At 33.8% G+C, this 20,740-nt stretch overlaps 2 protein-coding genes across 3 annotated transcripts in view; both read left to right on the top strand.

Annotated features, from left to right (window-relative positions):
* Positions 1 to 17,827, top strand: part of LOC113397917 (putative inorganic phosphate cotransporter) — a 188,356-nt gene extending 170,529 nt beyond the window's left edge. The window contains exons 4-13 of one of the 2 annotated variants that reach the window (XR_010309318.1): positions 136 to 315; positions 1,160 to 1,298; positions 4,927 to 5,144; positions 5,312 to 5,461; positions 6,221 to 6,353; positions 6,753 to 6,877; positions 7,346 to 7,468; positions 7,659 to 7,803; positions 16,752 to 16,842; positions 17,701 to 17,827. Coding sequence is in view for 1 of the 2 variants with exons in the window: in XM_064216785.1 (XP_064072855.1) it covers positions 136 to 315; positions 1,160 to 1,298; positions 4,927 to 5,144; positions 5,312 to 5,461; positions 6,221 to 6,353; positions 6,753 to 6,877; positions 7,346 to 7,468; positions 7,659 to 7,803; positions 8,371 to 8,432 (1,275 nt within the window). In the remaining variant the exon portion in view is untranslated. Of the gene's footprint in view, positions 1 to 135; positions 316 to 1,159; positions 1,299 to 4,926; positions 5,145 to 5,311; positions 5,462 to 6,220; positions 6,354 to 6,752; positions 6,878 to 7,345; positions 7,469 to 7,658; positions 7,804 to 8,370; positions 8,508 to 16,751; positions 16,843 to 17,700 lie in introns of those variants that run through there. The other variant, XM_064216785.1, reaches the window with a different exon arrangement.
* Positions 1 to 20,740, top strand: part of LOC113397838 (uncharacterized) — a 614,853-nt gene that overhangs the window by 494,192 nt on the left and 99,921 nt on the right. The window lies entirely within an intron of this gene.

Genomic DNA, 20,740 nt, shown 5'->3' with positions numbered 1-20,740 from the left:
ATATCCGAATATAGCTCTTATATTATAACTATAACAAAACTTCAGAGAACAACATTGTCTGAATTTGATTTGGTTAAGAAACATTCGATAAAAAATATGAATTTAACATCGAAATTGTTTATGTTTTTTTTTCAGGTATATGAATGGGATAAGAAGATCCAGGGTTTAATATTATCTTCATTTTTCTGGGGCTATACTGTGATGCAGATTCCAGCTGGTCTCCTGTCAAAGAGATACGGTGGAAAACCTATCTTACTATTTTCCTTGTTAGCCAATGCTATCATTTGCGCTCTACTGCCAACACTTGTACATTATGTAAGTAAGGTAAAACTAAACGGACAGCATGTATATACCTCCTCTACCTCAGAAGAGAAGATCATAACATGCACTTGAGAATTTCATTCAAATTTGACACATTCTTCTCACGATATTTTTCTTCGTGAATGAACACGAAATAAATTATAAACACAAATTAAGCACATTATTATTTATTGCTGCTTGCCTGGTTTTAGAACTGCAATTACCAGTTAAGATGACGTGTTCTAACCTCTGGGCCATCTCGAATCTCCGAGCGATTTATTTTTACATTTATAAATATTATCTAGCCGAGATGGTCCAAAGGTTCAAAATTCGGATAAAGCGGAGTTTTAATTCACTTAATAATTCGTATTCATGTGTCTACCAGTAACAGTGTTAATATGAGCAATCACAGTAGTATTTTATTATGACAAACATTTCGAAGTTCAATTTCATTTCAATATCCAAAAAGTAAATATATTTCACCCAAACATATAAAAACGTGTAGCGAGGTTAGGATTTCCGACCGACTTATCAAAAACAATGAGATTTTTTCATGTTACATTTACACACAGCGGTTTAAGGGCCGCGTAGCGCAGGTTCGATTCTGATTTTGGGATAATGTCTTCCCGACTCCTAGCACTAGCTAATGTTAGTAATTCCAAAAATGTGGCATTGATATTTTTTTTTTTTGAAAAGCCTGCATGTCCACGGAAAGATATGTATTTTATATATGACAATTTTGTCACGAATTACTTTAATTTCTATACAAACTATAAATAGCTTTTACGATATATTAATAACTTTTATAATAAAGGGAAATTTGTGTTTTTAGTTATATTTTTCTTTACTCGGATTTCAGGGCGGATGGCAAATAGTATGCGCATGTCGAGTACTGATGGGTCTCACACAGGCTTGCCTTTTCCCTGCCAGTCACACGCTGCTTGGCAAATGGCTGCCAGCACAAGAAAGGACTTCGTATACTGGCATAGTGTATGGAGGTACTTATAATTATATTAAGTTGCTCAATAAGTATTTTCCCTTGTTAATAGTGATTGATTGTTGGGATAAAGCCTCGTTTACTGTTTCGGAGAATAATTCAAACCATTCATTTCATTCATTCATCACGCTACTCCAATGCTCACTACTCCAATCTTTCAAGTCATGATTTACAATTTTTTCACTCGCAACTAAACGATTGTCCGAATTTAAGTACGATAAGTTCCAAATGTTTTTTCCAGTGGGCTATCTAGGTTCCCTAAACCTTATCACATTTATTGTTTTACGTTAGACACGATAACTGATTTTGATCGTGAAAACTGTTTTTATGGCTTCCACGTAAATAGGACTTTGATTATTAAGTCAAATTAAAAATAAATAAACAACAAGTAACTGATTAGAATATATTTGTATTCAGGAAGCCTAAGACATTTGATATATCAGTTTATAAGAAAAATTTAATATTAAGCTACCACCGATTTCATATGTAAATTCTACAATTTGAACCAGCTATAGACTTAGAAGTCACTCTGCTTTATTAAGTACTAGCAACCCGCTCCAGCTTCGCACGGGTATTGAACCCGTGATATCCGTGACCCGTAAACCTGATACTAAATATACTAGAATGTCTTTATACACAACGTTCGCAGCTTGTTTAGAAAATACAAACCGCTGTGTCCTTGCATTTTAAATCTGTAATGTCTTTGAAAATATCCATATAAATTACATGCTATAAAGGGATGTATTAATTTATATTGAATGCACAATGTATTTAAGGCACTTAATTGAATGAGGATTAATGCTGTATTGCTTAAAATCATGTCGTCAATAAGCCATTATGTCTCGTATAAAGTAAATGATAAAAAATTGTTATTTTGGGTTATCCCTAAGAGATAGATATATACCATCGCGTACTTTTTGTGGACCTATTTAAGGTGTACATTATTTTGATCTATCTCGTAGGGTTTATCCAGCGTTTGCAATGTAAGCGCAAAAAAATTATTTTATTTACCACATCACATTAGAAACCTCTAAAATTATCGGTGTTTCTCTACTATATTATGCATAAATTATACATATAAACCTTCCTCTTGAATCACAACCTATTAAAGTCCGCATTAAAATCCGTTGCGTAGTTTTAAAGATTTAAGCATACACAGGGACAGACAGACAGCGGGAAGCGACTTTGTTTTATACTATGTAGTGATAATAATATACATACATACATACTAGTGCCTAGCACTGGTTTTGCATGGCTGCAATTTACTAATAAAGAAAATGATATGATATATATATATACGGTATAGCATTCCGGAATAAGCTTTCGACTTGTGAAAAATGTTAGAATTTAAGCGTTCGTTCTGGAGATTACTTCCTACGTACAAACAATCATATTTTACCTATTTATAATATTACTATAGATCAATTTTAATACTATTAGCTACTTATCAAAACACGTAGACATTTTTTTAGCCCTTTGTAATCCTAACTTTATAGTGATAAAGAATATTTCTCTGTATTCATCTTTAAATAAATGTACAAAAAGCCGAGACCTTTGTACATTGACACAAGCGTACAAAGGTCTCGGCTGTGTATTTAAAGTGTACTTGTTTTATCAACGATGTTTTTACACCGTATCTTTCTTCGAAATAATTATTTTCATAAAAATATTTTTCAATGCGAGAGTATCAAGTAAAAAGGCCTCGACGAGATAAAAATCGGTGGTGTAACTTTTTTCATTTATGCCTTCTTTAGTAAATTTTTGTAAGTTCTTTTTAATAAGCTGTGTTCATTCTTTGTGGTCTTTGTCGTTAGAGCGGTTTATTTGAATAACAGTTGTTTTTTCACTCGGTAAGAAAATGTTTTGCCTGCGTTGTATTTACATAATTACGGAATAGATCTAGTATTTATAATGTCTCCTTTCTTTAAGGCTATATATCATAATTATGTATATTGTTAGGATTATGATTCAGAATAATTATTATCTAATTTCAATACTTAGTGGTAGGTGGTAGGATCAATACTTTAGTGGGCAAGCTCGACTGTGTAGGTTCTTATCAGATATTCTAACGCAGCCAGTGTAACTGCAGGCACAAGGGACATATCTTAGCTCAAAAGGTTGGTGACTTATTGGTGTGGTGACCACTTACCATCAGTTAGCCCATTTGCCGGTCCACCTACCGGATTTATTAAAAACAAAATCTCATTACAAAGAACTATGTTTCTATGAGTAAATAAATGATCTTTAACCACAATAATTTATTATGTAATAAAAAGTTACAGAAAATATTTAGTGTATAATTAAAGTAAAGTTGATAATAACTTTGGCTAATCCATTTTTACTTTTAGAATATGTAGAAAAGAAATATAGGTTTAGAATTGTTCAATGGGGGGCTGCGACCCCCTTAAGAAGCTTTGGTACTTACTCGACCACGGTTCCAAAATCATTTGCGATTTGAGTTTTAATTATAAACTTTTGTTGGCGTTTATTTGTACAACCAGATCGAAAATCAATTATTCCGTTGCAATTTACTCTGATGGAATTAACTTTGCAATTTGACATCTTACGATTGCAGATTCTTAAGAGATTGCATTTAAATGATCCATGGAATAAAAAGGCAAATTCTATCAAAGATTTGCATTGATTGGTTGAAATCGCTTTTTCAAATATATTACCTATTGGAATGAAAATAAGAATTTTAATCAAATGTCGCTGATTCAAATATGAATAACTATTTTGAAGAACTTTATAAGTATCCATAGACACTGGTATTGAAGGAAATATTAGTCATTGCTCATAATTACTACCAATGCACCACCCCCTTTGGGAATTAAGTTGTTAGGTGTGCCTGTAACTAAACTGGCTCACTCACCCTTCATATTGGGACACCAAAATATTTACTATTGCTGGGTACCTACCCAAAACCACCAGCCTACAAAAAGTTCTATCACTAAGTAAATAAGAAGGAAATTGCTGTCACAAGTAACAATGTAGTCGTACAAAGAGTTGTGACAAATAAGAAAAATAAATTTTTTATCATACAAATAAAAAAATGTTTCTTTAATCTGTAATCTTTCAATGAAACGTAAGTTAATAGGTTCTAAATAACGATTAAATGCTATCAATATTGATATCGATACGAGAAATAAGATATTGAATGAGCGGTTCACTATGTTGGTACACATATGTATGTAGGGCGTAAAATCTTTAGAAACCGAGAATTGTGACTCCAATGGCAGCTTTAACCCTCACACAGAAAGCGTTAATTAAGGGTTGTCATGTTACAACTGATATCATAATAACTGAAACTGCAGCGTCAATAACACAATAACCAATGACGGATTAAACCAACCAACCACCTAGAAGTAATATAAAATAGTCGCAGGTTCAATCCACACACCTTGGGCTATGGTCGCCCCCACTCCTAGCATAAGCTTTAAGCTTTAATTGGACGGGTATATGGGATGGAATGAAATTAGCATTATATCAAATCGGCCATTGTTTCTTTAAAAAATAATCGTTAAAAGAAACTTAAAACGTTCATAACCATAAAAATTGTTGGTTTTTTGGAATATCCTCGTATACTTAAGAAGATAAAATGATTGATGAAAATCTTTGCATTTTTCTAGGTACACAAATGGGCATTATAATAGCTATGCCAGTATCAGGTGTTTTGGCAGAAACGAAAATGGGTTGGAAGCTTATTTTCTACACCGTGTCATGCATAATGTTCGTGACTGCGGCAATATGGGCGTTCTTCTCAGCCAACAGTCCAAGAGATCATCGTCTGATGACGAACGAGGAAAGAGAATATATCGAGAGAGGGTTGAACGTTGCTAATTCCAAGGTAAACATTAAATTTCTGATTTTTCTTTCCTTTGACAATATATTATTTGGTGTACGAGGATCATTTTAGAGCTTGTTCTTGAAGTTTTTTAGTATTAAAAATATTTCCTAATTCTCTAACAAAAATATATGTTCAAAGTTATAACTATCATCGTAAAATATTTATAGGTTCTTAGTACGCCATGGAAGAAAATATTTACAACGAAGGCTTTATGGGCTATAATGTTGAGCCACTTTGGCGGTGCCATCGGTTTTGTGCTCTTCTTCGTCGATATGCCCACTTACTTGGAGAGGGGATTACAGATATCGTTGAAAAATGTAAGTAAATAATAAAATTATCTTTATCCAAGCGTTAATAAGGAAAACATCAACTGATATTCAACCGCCGAATAGTAATATTTAGTATTATTGAGTTTCGGTTTGAACGCTTAGTGAGCCAGGGTAACTACAGGTACGAGGGTACGTCGTACCATCTTAGTTCCCAAAGTTAGTTGCGCATTAGCAATGTCTATGGATGGTGGTGGGCAACTACCATCAGGATTCCCATTTGCCAGTTTGTCTACCTGTACAAAAAAATAATTCTTAGAATGGAACATTTTTTATAGTACTCTTACTATAAAGACTGTTCCATTCTAAGAATTATAACGTAAATATCCCAGTGCCGATAGATCTTATCTCTTCTGATGTAGTTCAGTTGACTATTACTAACTACGTCAATGCTTGCTGATCGACACATATGACGTAATTTTCAATAATTATGTACAGATTTCCTAACGATTCTTACCAACACCATCAAGAACAAAATTAACACTATACTCAAATTTAACTATCGGTTCTACACCTCACTATAATTCCATTTATAATTTATTCAAAAACAGCAATATATTTAATTCCCGTATTTAATCCGATCTAATTACACACGAACTCCATTATTTTGGAATTGTTTATGCATCTTAATACTAATATGAGCAACGACGTGGTACACGAGTGAAGGGTAAATGCCTCCTACGTGTTTATCTCTCGTGTTCTAAAAAATAGATTAAAAAAACTCTAATTTTTAAATTTTATTATCAACAGAGTGCATCTTTATCAGCGTTACCGTATATGGGCATGTTGTTTGGGAACCTCGTATCAACATCTATCTGTGAAAAATTATATAACAAAGGATATTTGTCACTAATAAATTGCAGAAAGCTTTTCAATTCAATTGGTAATTTATTCCGTTCTTTTTTTTTTATCTTTCTTGTGATTATAAAATATTGACAAAAATGAATTTTCACATGGAGTATTGGTGACTTATTTATTGTAAGCTCACTTTGTTGACAATACTTCTGTAATTGCCTAAAGTTGGTAATGTTAATGTGGTTAACTCTATGGTGACGTTTTAAAGAATTGCAACCAATATTTCATATAATATAAAAATTATCAACTATTATATTTCTATTAGTAGAAATTCATAATCACATTAATATGAATATGACTTTGATAGATGATGTGGCTAACATTGAGTATTTGAGTGATTAATATTCGTACAGTTCAATGATAAAATTAGCAACCGTTCTAGGATTAGTTTAAAAATGCTAAGTTTTTAATATTTTTCTTATTTTAGGATTCATTGGTATGGCAGTTGGTCTGCTGGTGCTGTCGTTTATCGGCCCAGATAACAAGAATATAGCGATCGTCACTTTGGTTGTAGCTCTCACTTTGAGTGGATTCTGGTCTGCGGGTTTCATGGTTTGTCAAGATATTTAACAAAAATAAATGCATAGTAATTTATTTAGGGTTCTTTAACTTTACTTAGGGATTTTATGTTATAGGAAAAGGTACTATTGCTATTGCAATTTAAATTACTTGTATGCAATAATTTGGAAATTCTACCCCTAAGGGGGTGAAATTGGGGTTGAAGGTTTGTATGGAAGTCCGTCATTTTTTAAGTTAGAAGCATTAATCTATTTTTTGGGATACTGATTAAAAATGAGTGGATACGTTTAAGCGTCTGGACAATCTACCCTAAAGGGAGAAATACACACCAATGTGGTAGACGAAGGAGGTCTTAAATTAACGTAATATTCTAAATTAATCCGTAAATATATTCAACTTCCACGCGAGCAAAGCCGCGGGCAACAGCTAGTATATTATATAACATGTTAATTCTTTCCAACGACTTATGAGCAAAATTAATATGTGTTTCTCATTTCTCAGATGGCCCATTTGGACCTATCGCCCAACTATGGTGGGGTTATGCTCTCTATAACGAACTTCGTGGCTAATTTTGGGAGTATCACTACGCCTATCGTCACAAGTTTGATTCTACGAAATGATCCAGTAAGAATTCCTTGTATTTCAAGACAAATGTTTAGACTTATATTTATTATTGATGATTAAACTTGTTAGTAGTTAAAAATCCAAGAGACGACTGATGTTTCTTAAAATTAAATTTCAGAAATTATAATTATAAATAAATTAATCATTTCCAAAAGAAATAACTTCGTAATTATGTTGATATTTTATACAGACAGACGTAAGTCGTTGGCGCATTGTATTCATCGTGACAGCCATGGTGACCATTATTTCCAATACTGGCTTCGTATTGTTTGGGAGTTCAGAGCGGCAGGAGTGGGATGACCCTGACTATCTGGACAAGAGGAAAGCTGATATAGGTGAATCAGAGTTTCGGTTTTCTTTATTGATAGAAAATATTATAATGAAACGAACTAATGACCTTGGAAATGAAGGATAGACCTTAATAGCTTCAAAGTCTAAACTTGTGAGATACAATCAAGTTCATCCAGGTCTGAAATTGTTGAATCGACCTACAATCGAGTTTGTAATAGAACATTGAATGTCCTAGCGCTGTTTAATAGCCTCCTTCCCACTAACCTTATTCTGTTATGCTTGTTTGCCTGTTACACTGCCACCCATAGACATATTGGCATTTTGAGAAATATTAATCGTTCCTTACATTGCCAATGCCCCACCAACCTTGGGAGTTAAGATTTATCCCTTGAGGCTGTAGTCACACCGGCTCATATATGTCAGAATTTCAACCAACACGTAAACAAAACCAATGAAACCAATTACAACTAATTTGAAATAACATGAGAAATCTAATCAAAAATCAATTTTGTTCGTAAATTAAAATCCAAAAATGCAGTATGTTTTATGTTCCAATCATTTTATCAAGGACCCTTTAGTGGGTAATTAAATAACATTATTTTTTCTTACAGAGGAGATGATGCCAGCTTTAGCACCTGTCAAGGATGAAAAAGACTGTAAAGAAGAAAAATGACTGCAAATAATTTAACTGAATTGACAAGACTATTTAGAAATACGATTTATTTTAATAATATAATAAGCATGTAAATAAAAGTAATTTGAAACATCTTTTTTAATTTGTGACGTAAAAAAACATCTCCGCTCTGCAATCCTATATCCAGGAAAAAAAGTAAATTAAATGATTAATGTTAATTTAAAATTAGTTTATTAAATTTTAAATTAGCGTTATTATGCTAAAGGGTCCAGTTTAAAAAAATAATGAACGCAATATTACACCACAATAACCGTTTCTTCCAGAGGATAAATATTATTCGAAGATTTCCTTCGGGAAAAAAGAAAACGGGAAATTATGTAGTATAAAATATGTAAAATCATTATAAATTTTTATTAATCCTATAAATATATTTGTAATGAAACAGCTGAAATATATGTATTAAAAAATCAATATTAAGTTACTAACTATTACTTTTATAATATTTCTAAGGCTTTTGAGAAATAATAGCTGCGTGTAAACAATATAGTAGGGTAATATTATGTCCTATGCTACACCTTCGACTTTGAATTTGCGTACAAATGGAACCAGAACAAACAATCAAATTTATATTTTTCGTATTAATATTATAATGTGGAACAGTTTAGATAACATATTAAAAAACCGGCCAAGTGCCAGTAGGACTCACGCACGAAGGATTCCGTACCATATAAAAACGGCTAGAATCGTGTCTGTTGTATGCCTTACACAATAATTTTATTCTGTTTTTCAGTATTTGTTGTTATGGTGGCAACAGACATACATCATCTGTAAATATTTTAAGTGTCTATCACGGTTCTTGAGATACAGACGAGTCTTAGTAAAGGGGTCCGTTTTAACCTTCGGGTACGAAACCTTAAGAACGACCGAATACTTGTATTATAAATGTAAATACAACTGTATCTGTGTCATTTTAGTAAGTAATAAAGTTTGATAACCGCTGAAAATAAAAAAAGGCTATTTAAAAGAATACCAAAAATTCATATTGAGCCTGAACCTGCAACGGTTACATCGCTAGACGGCATTTAGGCTGCACAGCTATAGTTATAGAATAGCATACGTAAACCTTTACCAAATATAGGTTTAATTTGTGTTTATAATTCATGGCGTGCCTCGCGGTTGAAGAAAACGTCGTAATAAAATCTGCACGTGTTCGACCCTTCGTTGGCCTTTATGCATACTTTATCTCTTTCTAGTAACGTCCTTAGTAACTCCTTTCTTGCCCGTTGCGATGACGATATAAAATTCTTTTTTCTTTATAAAATTCTATTAACATAGCATGTAGCCGGTTTTCTTTACATGGTGGTAATTCTTTGTGCAAGCCCTTATGTGTAGGTACCACTCACTCATTATTCTACCGCCAAACCGCAGTGACCAGTATTTTTGAGTTCCGGTTTAAAGGGTCAGAGAGCCAGCTTAAGAACTTGTTCTCACTACACTACACTAGGGACATAACATCTTAGTTCGCAAAGTTAGTGGCACACTGGTGATGTAGTGACGAGCAGGAGGCTCACCTGATGGAAAGTGATTACCACCGCCCATGGACATCTGCAACACCGGGGGGTTTGCAGGTGCGTTGCGGGCCTTTTAGGAATGTAGGAATGAGTACGCTCTTGTCTTTGGGCGGTGGTGACCACCTACCATAAGGTGACCTATAGCATAAAAAAAATTTAGATACAGGAGCTCTCATACTAACTCTTATACATACGCTGTCAATTATAACTCATGGATATGACATGGTGAAATGATCTTGGAATACTTAATCATGATAGAAATGTAGTTTATTATTTTTATATTATCACGAACAAAGCTTATGTAATCTTAGGTTTTAGATTTAAATGGAAAGGAATATTGGAAAAAAAACTGAGGTATTTCTGTCTTGTTCAAAAAAAAGTTTCTTATGCCGCTTCTTCTCAGGTCAGGGTATCTTGAAGAAGGTAACTGTATTGAAGAAAGTATTATAATTTGATTTGATTTCATTTGTTTTTTTTTTAATATTACTAGATATTTCCACTCATTTTAAAATGATTTTAGCGTTATTTTTTATTAAATAAAGTCACAATTCAATAAACTTGGTTATTTAAGGTCAAAGGTGAAACAAAAAACAAAGTTAAGTCCTTCGTCTTACTTTGACTAACGAACACTCCAAAGGCAACTTATTGGGTATCTTAACCAATATTATAAAGAAGTAAAATTTGTTTCATTATATGTAAGAGATAATTTTCGGAAATAATGATCCAATACTAAAAACAAATCACTGGTAGAACTCTTACAAGGTGATATATTATTCCCGAAGGCTATGAAGTATACATTATGAAGTATACTTCCCCTTTCCCCTCGGACCGCGAAAGCGAAAGGACGTGTTGTGTTTAAATATTTTTAAATAAAATAAATTTTGGGTATAAATAAAATTGTCATAAAATTTACAAAGTACTAGGAACGCATAATACGGTGGTGCTGCGCCAGACTCGGAGCAAAAACGCAAGCGGGACAGTAACAGACAAGACAACAAGTAACTGAGCTGCGCCTGCGAGTGTATGCGTTGTTATCTGCACCGCCTGCCATAGATCAGTGAGTCATTATATAGAGGGGTCAAGTTGGGCTGGCGGATTGGAAAAATGTACTAGATCCTCGATCCTTGACCAGTGTAGTGACCTCCACGCACCTCATACCGGAGAAACCTCTTTATAAGTATTGGACGCCTGGTACTTCTACACCGAATCAATCATCTATCCAACATGTCTGTTCAGCGCTCCCCCCCGCCTAAGTCACCCGTTCCCGCGACTGCCCCTGAGCTCGGATCTACGGTACGTGCACCTGAGATTTTATGTGAATCTGATACTGCATCCGAGAGAAGCGGTAGCAAAAATGTCAGTGTGAGATATAAACGTAGACATGGCGATGATGATATCAAGGAACTCAAAGGGTTGATCTCATCCTTATCATCTAAGGTAGACCAAAGTTTCTCCGAACTCAAGCAGAAAAATGAAGAGCTTAAAGAAAGTTTGCAATTTATGTCAGATAAATATGATTTAATTCTTAAAACACTTCAAAACCTGCAAGATGACAGAGCAGACGATAAGAAGATCATTCAGAAATTGGAAGAAAAGATTGAAGTTCTCGAGCGTAAAAGTAGATCGGCTAGTCTGGAAATACGAAATGTCCCGATCTGCCTGCGAGATAACAGGAAATTTGAATCAAAGGAAGATGCTAGTTTGATAGTGAAAACTCTGTCGAAAGTTGTCAAGGTAGATATACAAGACTGTGATATAAAAGACATATACAGAATCCAAACGCACAAAGAAGGCAGTAAACCCATCATAGTTGAGCTGAACAGTGTCTTAAAAAAAGACAAAATAATGCAGGGAGTCAAGTTTTACAATAAGAAGAAACCAAATGAAGAAAAATTAAATACTGTACACCTCAGTATACCCGGACCTGTGAAACCTGTGTTTATATCTGAAACCCTAACACCTAACGCGCAGAAACTATTCTATGCAGCTCGACAGTTTGCAAAAGAAAATGGGTATATGTACTGCTGGACTTCACGAGGTTCCGTATTCCTGCGTAAAGCTGAAGGTGAGCCGCAAATTCGAATCGATTCCGCAATAAATCTCAAGCTCTTAGCTAAAAAAAAATGACTAACTTGTACAAACTACTTCAATGTCATTTCACACAATTTATTAAGTAAACTTTATTATTATTTTAAGTTTAGTATTACATTAAATGGTCTTGTTGGTTGGTGGGCAACTTGTATGGTGCATCTAACTAGTATACTTAGCCAATATTCAATAATTATTTGTTATTTATATCCAAAGATTGTAGAAGCCGTTTTGCTTATTTTTATGATATGTTTTATGATACTGTTATGTGATATGGCTCACTTAGTAATTAACCGTAATTTATTAATTTTTTTGCATGAAACAAAATTTGTTATTAAACACAACACAACACAATTCCAGCTACACACCCAAAACATTCACACCAAACACCTTATTATAAATAGACAAAACATAGAAGAGCTTAAATTCTACACTAAAGTACTTACACAAATTATACTCTGCAGCACAGAGACAAACTGGTCATTAACGTTCAATATTCCAAATTCGATAAGGACAACTTAAATAAATTTATTGATTCTGTGGAATCTTTCAATATCTCACGGTCGCATGCGAGTTTGCCAGACGAATGTTTGAAGCATATAAACACTACGAAACCAACTTTGAATATACTGCATGTCAACATCCGAAGCCTAAATCGCAACTTTGATGGCCTCAATGTCTTAATACATTCCATGGACATTAAGTGTGATATAGTAATCCTCTCTGAGTGCTGGTTGAGTAAAATCACAGATATTCCTGTTCTAACTGTTTTTACCTCAGCTAAATCCTCTTTCAACAACCGAAACGATGGTGTGGTAGTTTACGTAAGTTCAGATGTGACTCATAGGTTGGAGGAACCAGTTTTCCAGGATGCAAACTGTCTTATTTTGAGGCTAGGTCTGGATACAGCGATTGTTGCAATATACCGTTCACCCTCAGTCAGAAATATAGAAAAATTCCTTAACTCTTTAAACAATATCTTAGAGTCTTTGGCGTCAACAACAACTGTAAGTGTGATTGGAGATTTAAACATAAATATTCGACCTGGAAATAATGACCCTAACTCTGAAGAATATTTAAATACAATGGCTTTTCACGGGCTACTGCCTGCTCACGCTCTCCCTACTCGCATGGAAAACTGCCTGGATCATGTCCTATTAAAAACAGATAAACCCTCTACAACTTTGGTTCTGGACTCATATTTTACTGATCATGCACCTATCCTGTTTTGCATTGAACGAAACCCTCTAAATGTTACAATACCTAAAACTATGATACGACATTTAAACTTTCCAGGTATTATTAGCTGCTTAGAAAACTCTGATTTTTCAAGTGTTTTAAATAGCACAGATCCCAATCAAAGTGCGGAACAACTTATCTCCATTATATCAGACGCAATAAATCAACACACTACGCTAAAAAAAGTTGGTAATAGGAAGCAGACTATTAAACCATGGATGACCACTGGCCTTTTGAGGTGCGTGCGAAATCGGGATCAACTCCATAAAAAAGCAAGAGAAAATCCTAATGATCTCACTACTAAACTAATATATTCTAGATACCGAAATTACTGCAACAATTTACTGAAGACTATTAAATCCAATTTTGACCAAAAAGAACTCCTGAAGGCAAATGGTAACCCCAAAGCAACCTGGGACATTATAAAAACTATCACCTACAAGAACACCTCTCCCATAGGTAGGTCAAGAGAACTCCTTAATATGTGCAGCGATCCAATTTCCTCTGTTAATGCTATAAATAAGTATTTTGCAAACGTAGGAGCGAACCTTGCTAGGCAGGCTGCGCAGGGTCAGCGTGTAATTTGCCCAAACTTTGAATTCGATAGCCTAATTAATCCTCAAGGTAACTCTTTCGTATTACTTGAGACGAATTTCTCAGAAATAGAAAATATAATCATAGAATTAAAACATAATTGTGCAGTAGGTCACGATGGAATACCAGCCTCAGTTATTAGGTCTGCCAGACATGTACTTGTTCCAGCAATAACGCATATCTGTAACTTATGTATCGTCAACGGTATTTTCCCCGACACTTTTAAGAAGGCGTTAGTTACACCAGTACATAAGGGTGGAGATGGTGACCGTGTCGAAAACTATAGGCCTATATCTATCCTCACTACACTATCTAAAATTATGGAGAAGGTTCTGAACAAAAGATTGCTCAGCTATCTCGAATGTAACAACATAATTGCGCCAAATCAATACGGGTTTAGGAGAGGCGTATCAACAGAGGACGCTGTTCTTGAACTAACAAACCAAATCGTAAAAAATCTTGATTGTAGGACTAAAACTATAGGGATATTTCTTGATTTAGCCAAAGCTTTCGACACGGTCTCTATACCCATCCTTCTGCGTAGTTTAGAAAGCTTGGGAATAAGAGATATCACTCTAAACATCTTTCGTGATTATCTTACAAACCGTAACCAACGAGTTAAGGTAGACAACTATATCAGTGACGATGTGAATCTAACATTTGGCGTGCCACAGGGCAGCGTGTTGGGTCCCACCCTATTTATTATATTTGTAAATAGACTGTGCCAACTGTCAATCCCAAACTGTAGGATACTCGTATATGCAGATGACACTGCGCTTCTCATAAGTGGAGAAACATGGGAATCTGCTCACCACGCAGCTGAAAATGCTCTTGGCATCGTGATGGATTGGCTTTCACTGAATTTATTAACGTTAAATATCTCTAAAACCCACTATGTCCCTTTCTCAGCGAACTCTGCTTCACTGCCTAGTATTCCAGACGTTAAAGCCCATAATTGTCACCCTACACTGACCAATTGTAGCTGCCCTACTATACATAGAAGCTCTTGTGTTAAATATTTGGGGGTGCATATCGACAATACATTAAGTTGGCTAAAGCATATCAGTGTGACAGTTACACGTGTTCGCAAGCTGATGTCTCCAATGAAAAGACTAAGAAGAGTAGTTACCGACCAACTGTTGAAAACCGTATACTTTGCCTTGGCCCAGTCACTTCTTACCTATTGCATATCTGTCTGGGGTGGTACACTTAAAACGCATTTACTTCGCCTTGAGAGAGCACAAAGAGCTGTCTTGAAAATCATGCTGCACAAACCTTATCGGTACCCGACTACCCAACTTTATAAAGACGTATCTGTACTCACTGTCCGGCAGCTCTGTGCACTTAACATCACTTTACGTGTACATGCATCCTTGACCTACGACCCAAGATTACGACAGCAAAATAAACGACGTAAAGATCCTGTATGCCCACCTGTCTCCACCAAAACTGCTATGGCGAGAAGAAGCTACCCATGTCTTAGCAGCCACCTGTATAACGCAATTAATGAAATCTGCAAAATATACTCCTTACCTAAATTTAAATGTAAAACTGTTATAAGTAGCTTTCTCCAAAAGTTAACGTACGATGAGACTGAACAACTCTTCGCAAAAAATCTTACGAACGCATCTATAAACAAATTTAAATTGCTCCTTTAATATATTAATTAATATCTTCTAATATAAGAAACATGCATACACGCACTCTCACACACACCTCATACACTCACACACACACTCACACACTTACACACTCACATACACACACACACACACAATACGTACCCATTTCATGCAAATATAAATTATAATTAGTGATAAGTACCTATAGTAAATTAAGTTTTGATACTTATTAAAACCTTTACATAGTGCAGAGAATTGTGAATGAACTGCAAGAGGAAGGCGCCTGTGTCTGTAACACAGTTTATACTAGCACGGACACAGACGTTCACTCTGACTCAATAATGTATAGCATTGTACCATCTACATATTATATTATATTATTATTATTAAAGGAATAGAACTATGTATTGAACCATGTAATGTCAGAGTATAAGGTGTCAAAAGATTATGAATAATAAATACTTTATTATTATTATTATTATTTATTATATTTATATTAAATTTTCGTTATTAATAAGTTGCACACGTGTGAAGTCGGGGCTTGTCGCTAGTTGTGAATATTTTAATGTAATATAATTTTTAACCGACTTCAAAAAAAAGAGGAAATTATTCGTCGGCTTTTATTCTATGTACTCCATTACTCAAAAAATCGGGAACAATTTTGAAAAATATTTTTTCGTTTCAATGGTTATCATGTCGAGATCTGATGATGGGATCCCATAAAAATGGAGAGAACTCTTAAAATTTTATAAATGTAATGTAACCCAATGATTTTTTATTTTTTATTTCTTGATGTTCTTTGAGGGCGATTCTTTTTTAATTTAAAAATAATGTACTGCTTAAGCAAGTTGATTTTTTATATTAAAATTAATTTAAAGATACGTACAACTAACTCAAATATAGACATTTTAATCATTATCATGATAAATATCTCAAACGTCATTCAGATGATGTTGACATCCTCACAATACTGTAGCAGAAATAGATTAGAAGTTAATCATTTCAGACATTGACATGTAAACATTCCTAAGCGCCTTATCACAAGGGTATAAGATTTAAAATCGAATAAAATTATTATATTGCATGATGATAGAAACCGTATTTACTTAACAATATGTATTCAAGAATGAATTAATGTAAATAAACTGATTGATAACGATAACAAGATTCATTAGGTGTTTTGTCTACGAGCGATTTTTAGTTTTTTTGTCAAAACTGTTACAATTATTTACAAATTTGTATAGAATGGTGCTAAATGGTTTGACAACACAATGGACGTGGAGTTTTTAAGACACAAATACGGAGACAGTCATGACGGAGTTATTACAAGAGCGAGTAAGTCCTATGGAATAATTTTAGCACAAACTCCCTTAAATAAATAACCCTGGTTAGGTTAGTCGACTCTAAAATAAAATCCCATAGTTTATTGATTATTTAAATTAAAAACTTATGTTAAAAGGCAGACGAGGTAGGCAATTGGTATTGCTGAGGCTTTTCTCAAAAATCTGCCCGGAAAAATGATAGATAAGATTCTGAAAAAAATGCTTACAATTCAAATGAAATAAAGATCACTATGTTCTTCAATATCGATTACCTTTATGTTATGTCGTTTACGTTTTGTATTACAGTGTGTGGCTGTTGTTGCAATGTTGTTATAAAATTTTTGTTACTTATAAAAAAAGTTACACTTTTTTTAAATTTCTTTATTGTTTAGTAATGAGTTGGTAATTTGTAATTGTCTTGTCTTTTGTAATTTGCATTTTTATTTTGTATTATTATTGTTAGTCATTTTTTTCCTCTTTTTGTGTATCATTGTAAAAAAAAGTTGAGATAAGATAAAACCGCCCTTTTCCATGCCGTGATAACTTTTAATTGAAACAACACTCAGCTGAAAATGTAATTACCTTTATTTTAAAACCTATAAATGGTGTATGTTTTGTAAGTTGTCCTTAATAATAAAATAATAATAATTCATTGGCAATAATTGAAAGTTTTTTAACAAAGTATAATTTTGTGTAGCCCTTGTATATAACTAAGTAAATGGTATATATTTAAAATAAACTATATTTTCGATTATTATTATTTTTTGAAATAATATAATTTGTATGAAATTCATTAATATTACTAGAAATGGTCGGTAATCAAACTTTTTACAAATTACTTGAGGAACTTTTTAAAATTGAATCTTTTCAGAATTCAAGATCGGAGTTCGGCATCTGCAAATGATTTACATGATCATATGTTCTCTATCAATGGGTTTGATCAGAGGTAGCAATGGAATTGCAATCCTTGCGATCACAGACTACACACGAAGCAACAACACTATATTTCAGGTAAAAACACGGTATTTTTAATTTAATTTGTAAAGAATAAAATACCTTAATACAATTAACTTAAGGTTGAATTAATTATACCAACTTTATAGCCTCTTAAGGCTCTCACTTCTTCGTTTATAATTTAAAATAAAAACAATGTGTGCAAACAATTTGATTTGTAAATAAGAACTCCTTCTCCAAACAGCTGATTTAATTGCTAGGAATTTTTCAAACAGATTCACAATTGGGATAGACGAATACAAGGTGCAATTTTGTCATCTTTTTTCTTCGGATATGCTTTCATCTTGGTACCCGCTGAAATTTACTTGAAGCAAATTGGAGACAAGTCAATATTGACCGCTATTCTACTTATAAACGGTGGTCTGGCTGCTGCAATGCCCACAGTTGTTAATAAGGTATTTTCAATTTACTTTACTCTGGGAAAATAATATTATATACCTCTTCTTACTTTTCAATTGATAGCGTAAATGTATGATTGATGGAAGAACGCCTCCTTTTCTTTTAAGGATAATTATTGTTGGTCACTCTACCTACTACCTTATTTATGAGAAAATGTGATTCTCATAGCATTGGTACAAGAAACAAACACAAACTTGTTACTCCTGTTACTCGACTGCATAGAGTCAGTTACTCTTTTGTGGGGCAATGTATACGGTTTTACAACAGGATCCCAGAAAGCGTTCAAAACATGCTTCTGTTGCCAAATTAAAAAAAATTGTTAAGGAACGCTTGTGTGCGAAAGGGTACTAAACAATTAGGGAGTTTATGTTTGATAGCACACCTTGGGAATGAAACGATCGCCTCCTGGCTGTTTCTAATCATATTCAATATATGTACTTAATTTGATTGACAAAAAAAAAAAACCCGCTGAGTTTCTTTCGCCGGTTCTTCTCAGGTCAGGGTATTTCCTTTTCCGAACCGGTGGTAGTGTTTAATTTGACTATCAATAAGTAAGTATAATGCTTCTATATTGAATAAAGGAATTTGAGTTTGAGTTTACCGCTTTAATTAGTGGCAAGGCTTTGCGCAAGTCAGTCAGTCAGGCACCACTTCCGCCTAAAAGCAATTCTTAGTATTGTTGTGTTTTAAATTTAAGGGTGAGCGAGTGAGCGTTACTACAAATAAATACACAAGGGACTTTGTAATATTTTATCTGAATAAAGTTAGCAATGTTAGACTAAAAGTTATAATAATTTATTATTATAATATATTGAAAGGTTCTATATAAAGAATACCCTTTCTAGGGTGGATGGATTGCCGTCTGTAATGCTGAATTTTTAATGGGAATGACTCAAGCTTGCCTAACTCCTATTAATGACCAACTTATTTCGAACTGGCTGCCACCCAGCGAAAGACGTTTATTTGGCGGTTTTGTTCAAGGAGGTAAATTGTATATAAGTAGAATTAGAAAATTCATTAAATAGAAAATTTACAGTACAAACTAAATATTTTTGCGTAAATATAAAGTGATAAGTAAAAATAGAGAAGAGTATGTAGAGCCGAGATGGCCCAGTGGTTAGAACGCGTGCATCTTAACCGATGATTTCGGGTTCAAACCCAGGCAGGCACCACTGAATTTTCATGTGCTTAATTTGTGTTTATAATTCATCTCGTGCTCGGCGGTGAAGGAAAACATCGTGAGGAAACCTGCATGTGTCTAATTTCAACGAAATTCTGCCACATGTGTATTCCACCAACCCGCATTGGAGCAGCGTGGTGGAATATGCTCCATACCTTCTCCTCAACGGGAGAGGAGGCCTTAGCCCAGCAGTGGGAAATTTACAGGCTGATTATGTTATGATTATGCAGTAAAAATAGATAAGTTGAATTCAGTTTTATTTGATATTTGCATTTATCAAAAATGTAAGAAATTATAATTAAAAAAATATAAAAAAAAACAGTTCGCTATAATTTAATTTATCAAGACTAACCAAATACCTATTCGACTAACTAAAGTTATGATCTTTTAATTTCTCAATATTCGTCAGGTATTATGCTTGGTACAATCGTGGCGCTACCCTTATCGGGACTAATGTCTCAAGCTCAGTTGGGTTGGGAGCTTATATTTTACGCTCAAGCTATGCTGGCACTCTCAATAGGTGCGGTGTGTGCTCTTTTGACAGCCAGTACACCAGACCAACATCACGCAATCGGTGATGCTGAGAAGGAATTTATTAAGGAAGCCATTGCGTGCTACAAAAAGGTAACCCTGTTTGAAAGTTTTAATTACTGAGATATAAATATTTTTTTTTTATTGTAGACGTCGTGTAATCACGCAACGGTATTAAAATTTCCGAAAACGTACTGTAGTTTTATTATGTAAGAACGCAATATATCTCTCGTTAAATATATAAAGACTTACGAGATGCGATTTTTTGGCTGTATCCTTTACATGTTGTAATTATTATAGCAAATGTTCTATATCACTTTGAGCTTCAACGGAATAGCTATTAAAATATAAATATAGAACATTGGTCAGCTAAAATATCATTAAATACGTAGAAGATTAATATCATCCAGCTGTTTTATGCGTTATAATTTATTTTTCTATATACAAAGGTTGTGAACTGATTTAATAGTAATTGCAATGTACATAATATTTACTAACTCTTTAAACTGATATATTGTCTGCTAATTTGAAATGATACTACTAAAACAGTATGGCAATGTTTAATTATCAAACTTAAATTGTTATGTTGCCTGGAAATAATTAGATGCAGACACAAAAAATGTTTTAGTAAGATTTAACTTTTGAAATATTAGTAACAAATTCGAGTAGGAAATTCCAAATATCTAATAACTTACTTATTTATTTTCCTTTGCAGAAGAAACTTCGGAAACCATGGCGGCGTATAATGGAATCGAAACAGTTTTGGGCGATAGCGTCCGCTCATTCG

This window comes from Vanessa tameamea, chromosome 13, assembly GCF_037043105.1.
Source record: "Vanessa tameamea isolate UH-Manoa-2023 chromosome 13, ilVanTame1 primary haplotype, whole genome shotgun sequence".
NCBI classification, from domain to species: domain Eukaryota; kingdom Metazoa; phylum Arthropoda; class Insecta; order Lepidoptera; family Nymphalidae; genus Vanessa; species Vanessa tameamea.
Note: the sequence above shows the minus strand (reverse complement) of the source record. Positions and strands in the feature narration are given on the sequence as shown.